Here is a 6,602-nt window from a genome sequence, read left to right on the forward strand (position 1 = left end):
ATGTGAGCTTCTACGAATTTATCGACGCAAGCTCCCACCATCGATGCAGAACAACCAAGGCTCCCGCTTCCAGGTCGTCCTTGCTGGCAAACAAATCCCAGAGAAATCCACCATTCGAATATTAGGCATGTGGGTACAGTCGAACCGCCATGTGAATCACACAATTTTCCTTCTCCGCACCACTACACTGCAAGTGGCCCGAATGATATCTCGGGTAGCCACTCGTCGCCATGGCATGCACGAGGACACCCTGAAACTCATACGTAGCCTCGTGGTCAGTAGGGTGACATACAGTTTGCCCTACCAACGCCTCGCCAAGAGCGAACAGGGCCAAGTAGACGCAATGCTCCGCAAGGCCTACAAAGCGGAACTCAAGCTACCACCAGGTACTCCTTCTAGCAAGCTCCTCGCATTGGGCCTACACAACACCTTTGAAGAACTTTGTGAAGCGCAACTCGCCACACAGCTGCAACGGCTCACGCAAACACCTACAGGCCATGACCTGCTCCTACGCCTTGGCTACATCAGCCAGTTTCACGACGCAGCTCGTCGCAAGCTCATTCCGGACCAACTTCGTGCCACTTATAAGGTCGCTCCCATCCCCCGCAATATGGATCCCCGACTACATCAGGGCCGGAGGGAAGCCCGAGTGGAAGCCCTCGAGCGAACTTATGCACACAAGCACACTACGTACTATGTTGACGCCGCCAACTACGACCATGCAAACAATAAGGCTGTAGCCACAGTCGTGGACCACACACTCACAGAACGTACCAGCGCTTCCGTGCGGTGCCACAACATCACCGATGCTGAAGAAACTGCCATCGCGCTCGCTCTCGCCCTCGGCTACAGACAACGAAGGTCGCTGACAGTTCTCACGGACTCTCAAGCAGCTTGTCGCAACTACCTACAGGGGCGCATCAGCCAACCCGCTCTCAACGTAATCATGAGCGTTACAGACACTGGCGAGCATTCTATTACTCATCCACTCAGAATTTGGCATCGGATTATATGGACTCCGGGCCACATGGGACTAGAGGGGAATCAGGCAGCGGATAGGGTAGTATCGAGGGTATGCGAGCCGAGCACCTTGCAACTCCGCCCCTGAGGAACTCGTTCCGGTCCCTTGCGACTATTCTGCCATCCTAAACCATTACAGAGGACTTAGGAAAGCTTATTCGCTACCACACCGAACACTGAATAAAGAGGAATCAGTCAGCCGGAGGCAAATTCAAACCGACACGTTTCCAAATTTGCACATTCTGAGTAAAATGCACCTCTCGGCATACTCTCCTCTCTGCCCATGGTGTTCAGCTAAAGCCACTCTGTACCACGTCACGTGGGAGTGTCAGGCCATTACAGCCTTACAACCAGTACAAAATCCAACAGCGGAGCGATGGGAGGAGCTGCTGGCCAGCGAGAACCTGGAAGATCAGTTGAGTCTGATCAACCGGGCCCGCAGAGCGGCTGCTGCAAGCGGAGCCCTGGACTAAGGGCCCCCCCACCGCAAACCAAGCATCTCCGACTACTCGGAGCTTCTCCGCAGAAAATTTCATGTAAATAAATAAATAAATACGTTTTCACCCCCCTTCATTCTCTCCTGCGCTACTTCGTGGTATCAGAGTCCCTTAATACCGTTCTGGTCACGAAACTTCTCCGTCACTCTATGGGAGAGCTTGATATGGTGCCAAGAGCGGCCGCTACGCGGCGCTAGCCGTCCTAGGGGGGCCATCGCCCCGCTGCGCCCGGCGGGGCGCACTGGCCGCGGCGGCATCCCGAAGGCGTTGTGTGGTGGCAGCTCGCGGTTTCTGCATCAGCGAAACGCGAACTTCATGTGCCAGTGCACCGTGCTCAAGGTGGACGGCATGAAAATTTGAATGAACAATGCCTAAGGCGGGCTGTGTGACGGGTTGCAGCTCCGGATACCGAAGCAACAAAGAAAAGGCGTCGCTCTTCTGTTTCCCAAGTAGCGCCGAACTCCGAGAGAAATGGAAGCGAGCTATACCGCGGTTGGAAGCTGGCGGTTTCAGCTTCGAAAGTAAGAACGTTCGGGTGTGCGAAAAGCATTTTGATGCTAGAGACGTTGTGAGAACCGACGAGCACATCGTGAACGGGGTGGTCGTGTCGCTTCAGCGAGAGAGACCGAGGCTTCGCACGAACGCCGTTCCAAGAATTTTTGACGGGCTCCCGGCATATCAAGCCGAAACCGCGTTCACGGCCTGCGACTCAGAGGCAACCAGCGAAGAGGCGGCGCGAATTGTCACCGGAATGCGCAGCAGTGGAATGCCAAAATGTCAACACCGACTCGGCAGGAGAAGCCAGTGACGGTAAGCTCTTGAGCCGGTTTAGTCGCGGCGTTACTTTGTTCCCTCAGTCGCATGACCCTGTGTTAGCAGCTGGTGGCATTGAGGTGCTTCTGAACAGTGTTATTGATTTGTATTACAGATGCAGCAGCCAGCGATAGCGGACACGCAGATCAGGCCTGCCAAACGGAACAGGCAGTGTGTTCGTTTCTTGAAGTGCAGGCGCTAAAGGCGCAGCTTTCGAGTACGCGGCAACGACTCGAACGGTGTCAGAAGCAGTTTGCGAAGATGAGAGTCCTGGCCAACAAAAATGCAAGACTCTTGCGAAACCTGGACAAGCTATCTACCCGCGAGAAGCTTATTTACGATCAGTGCATCATGAAGGCAAACGCGAAATCTCCGAAAGCTGCCAGGTAATCTTCAGTCGCACATAACTGCCACGAAGCTATGAATATAATCGCACTTCTTTTTCGTGCCACTGTCTTGTGCATATTTTTTAAGAGCAGTGCACGCTAGCATTGCATGTCAGAGTAATCCTAAATCGCCCGCTTTGCATGATCGCACAATGCAAGCTGTCTGTTGCTCTCGTACTGGAGTAGGGGTGCATGTTAATATTGAAAATGACAAGGCATTTTTAAACGCGGTGGTTGTGTATTGCGGTATGAGGAAAGATGGTGTGATGCATGTCGTGCATCTTCTTTTTTCTGCTTGCTGTGGTTATGCACTTGCACTGTTCACTCACCAGCCTCGGTTTACCTGAATGCACAACGAGCCTGCACTCTCTTTAGGTACAAAAAAGCATGGATTTATGACTGCCTGCTACTGAAGATTAAGTCGACAGCGGTCTATACATTCCTTCACGAGAATGAGTACCTTCCCTTGCCCAACCCTCGCACCCTCTACACGTACCTGAGGAGCCTCAAGGCTGACTTTGGTTTTGACAGCAGTCTATTCACCGTTCTCAAAGACAAGCTGCAAGTACTTCCTGAGCGAGAGCGTCGAGGTTTGGAACAATGCACAAACTTACTACTGCATTCTATGACTTCATATCTCATATGTGGTGCATGTCTAATAAGATGTATTTTTTCACAGGTGTCCTGACGTTCGATGAAATGAGCGTAAGAAAGAGTGTGCACATTAGGGAGTCAGACATGGCTCTGCTCGGAAAAGTTAACTTCGCTGAGCACACAAGACCCTCGGACTGTGAGAAAGATGGCGATCACGTCCTGGTCTTTCTCTTCCGACCATTTCTTGGAGGGTGGTCGCAGACTGTTGGGACCTTTTGTTCCTCCGGTGCAGCCCCTGGTTCAATAGTAGCGAAGTTGTTGCTCCAGTGCATTGTGCACCTTTCGAACGCTGGCGCTATTGTCGATGCTGTTACATGCGACAATTCAACACCAAATCGTTCAGCTTTAAGGAGCTTGGGTTAGTATCAGGGGACACGAGTTAAATTTGTCAAATTAAGAATTGAACACTACTAACTGCATTGATGTGTTCTTTTCAGGGATAAACAGTGACCAGAAACAGCTGCAAACTTCATTCCAGCATCCATGTGACCCTTCACGGACAGTGCAGGCACTAATTGATCCACCGCATGTCTTCAAATGCATAAGGAACAATCTTCAGAAGGTTGGAAAGTTTCTGGTAAGCAGTAATTCGTATCTACGTCAGGTTACTCCCTTTGCGAGGAGTGGCTTCACCTTTTTATCGCAGCTACCGGAAGGACATGAGGTCCATCACTTCCACTACTCTGCCCTGCTGGAGTACGAGGAGCAACAGGCTGGCCTTCGGGCTGTCCCAAAGCTCACAAGGGCTCACATCTTCCCGAACGCCTTCCAGAAGATGAGTGTCCGGCTTGCTGTTCAGGCGAGTAACCACTCCTAGTAATTAGTAAGGCTACTTACAGGCGAACTAATGACACAAAGCTTTGCTGATGATTTGTCAAAAAAGACAAATTTCATTGCAAGCTCTTTCGAACAACAGTGTGCCATCATTTTTAGCTTTTCAGCGGAAGCACGGCGTCTGCAATGGAGTTTTATAGCAAGCAAGAAGGCTGCCAAAAGCTACATAACTCCGCAGGTACATACGACTTCACGAAGCAGATGAACGATCTATTTGACTGCCTCAACTCAAGAAGACCACAGGACGTGCAATACAACGAAGCCGAGCACATCGCGGTGAGCGAGTAAATCACACCCAAATATGTTTTTCTTTTATAGTGTACTCAAGGTTAATATTTCTTGCATTGCAGACATTGAAGGCGAACATAAAGTGGCTGGAGGATCGCTGCACATACATAGAGAGCCTGCCGAAGCAGAGGCAGGTGTGCTTCCTTAGCAAACCAACTTGTGGTGCACTGAGGATAACGCTGCACAGCACGGTGGCCCTGATTGATCGACTCTTGAAGTCTGGCTTCCGTTATGTTCTAGTTGGAAACCTCGGCCAAGACCCTTTAGAGGTAACTCAGGTACTTTTTGGCACGGTGTGTTGGTACATATACCTTTCTTTTTCCCTGTCCAGCGCTTCTTTGGGATAGCCAGGCATGTTGCAGGAGACGGGGGCCAACCAACTGTTCAGCAGTTTTTGTTTATATACCGGATGCTGTCGGTGAACAACCTCGTGCGGCCACCTAAGCGAGCTTCAGTTGACGGAAGCGGGCCACAACTGCTTCTCACTCTGCAAGGTCTTTTTTGACAAGGAAAAGCCCTCTACGACTCAGGTATTTTGCAGTTTGTGTCCTGTATGTGTCCTGAAGTTTCTTTTTTATCACCTTGAAAATTCAGGAAGTTGTGCACATTTCAGGTGGACACACTAGCTGTTCTGCTGGACGATGTCCTGCTGGAGCCAACAACAGACTGCGTGGATGACATTGGCCCCCTTTCGACCAAAGACTCCATTTTGGATTACCTCGGCGGATATGTGGCCAAGAAGTTTTCTACTCTGGATTGCTTAGGCTGCATCGAAACGATGTTGAGCACAACACGTCAGCCATCTGCCTTGATCCAAACAAAATCGAGGGGCTATTTGAAAGTACCCAGCAGCCGTCTTCTTGCTCTCCTGAAAATTGTTGAAGAACATGTGGAGACGTACACGGTGCAAAACATTGCATGCGGTGACGTGTACGCGAGGATTGTTGAGGGCATTTTGCTCGACAGCCGCACAGCGTCAGCAAGTGTAGGTTGTCTGTTGCACTTTTTAGGGACAACAGCTGAGGTTGTACACTTTTTTTGAGATGTAGATTACATTACTTCACTCGAGAAAAAAACAAAGCCTCGCGGGCAACTGTGCGCAGTTCTTGCCCTGCAAGTGGTGGGCGGAAGCCACAGTGTTAATCATAATGGCTGTGTATGTGAGCACGCCTTCCCATTTGTATATAGTGTTGTATATCTTGTATACATTACACTGTAATATTTTCGTACTATTCATATTTATCTGCATATAGTGTAAATAGTGTATATTCAAATACAGTTTATTTTAGGCAGTGAGCTAAGGCAGAGTGCAGCTGTTAATGAAACGAAATATACATTGTACAGTAGAGTCACAGATTGTGTAACATTGCTCAGAACAGCTGCAATAGTTTCTAGTGCTTTTCTTCTCCAAAGTGTTGTTCTCAATGTATTTTGTGTAAATAAATGTTTTCCAACTTTCTCCCCATTACGTGCACCATATGTGAATCTCCCATTCATAAGTACACACCTGACTACTAGGCGGCGTATCATTAGCACCAAATTTAAGATTTATTGCATGCCTTAAATCGTAACTGCCCTTCCCCCCCCCCTCCCACCCAAAAAATAAAAACAAATGTGTGATGAGGTACCTCGGTAGTGGCAGAGGCGGCCAAGCGGCTAGCACTGACATCAAAAGGAACTTCCAGATTAGGCTGCTGTACTTCCGTTCCCGGAGAAATCATGGGTTGTCGGCCGGTAAATAATAATGCCCTAAACAGTAAACACAAGGAAACGTCAAGCGGCGGATGTCCCGTGTAAACTGCGTGAAAAGAAGTGATCAATCAAATGTTGGGCACGTTTAGAGCGGTCGCGAAAGCCCTCGGCATCGAAAGTCCCCGCGTCAAAAAAGCGATCGGCGCTCACAAACGTGTGTCCAAAACAACTGCGCATTTGGGTATAAACTCAATTGAAAGGTCTGGAATAAAACTTCTGGCTCAACCATTCAGTTCATTTGAATACTTGGGTAGTAGCGCGCGAGAGGCGAGCCGGATATAAACCAATGTGATTGCTCCTGTACTACCCGGTCGTGTTTCATTTCATTCACCTTCCTCCCCCTATTAGCGGCCCTACC

General features: G+C 49.6%; 1 protein-coding gene across 4 annotated transcripts; it reads left to right on the forward strand.

Moving 5' to 3' along the window:
* Positions 1 to 1,255: 1,255 nt before the first annotated feature.
* LOC119184074 (uncharacterized) lies at positions 1,256 to 5,957 on the forward strand. 4 transcript variants are annotated; one of them, XR_012884910.1, is made up of 7 exons: positions 1,256 to 2,327; positions 2,446 to 3,728; positions 3,808 to 3,947; positions 4,017 to 4,480; positions 4,555 to 4,761; positions 4,824 to 5,022; positions 5,106 to 5,957. XR_012884910.1 is itself a non-coding variant. In XM_075869212.1 (6 exons), the coding sequence occupies exons 3-5, from the start codon at positions 4,331 to 4,333 to the stop codon at positions 4,995 to 4,997; spliced, it is 531 nt and encodes a 176-aa protein (XP_075725327.1). In that variant the 5' UTR covers positions 1,256 to 2,327; positions 2,446 to 3,728; positions 3,808 to 4,330; the 3' UTR covers positions 4,998 to 5,022; positions 5,106 to 5,957. The 4 variants fall into 4 exon arrangements, 3 of the variants coding, with proteins under 3 accessions (XP_075725327.1, XP_075725329.1, XP_075725328.1); XM_075869212.1 differs by having other exon boundaries at positions 3,808 to 4,480; XM_075869214.1 differs by lacking the exons at positions 1,256 to 2,327; positions 2,446 to 3,728 and having other exon boundaries at positions 3,748 to 3,947.
* The last annotated feature ends 645 nt before the right edge of the window (positions 5,958 to 6,602 follow it).

This window comes from Rhipicephalus microplus, chromosome 7, assembly GCF_043290135.1.
Source record: "Rhipicephalus microplus isolate Deutch F79 chromosome 7, USDA_Rmic, whole genome shotgun sequence".
NCBI lineage: Eukaryota > Metazoa > Arthropoda > Arachnida > Ixodida > Ixodidae > Rhipicephalus > Rhipicephalus microplus.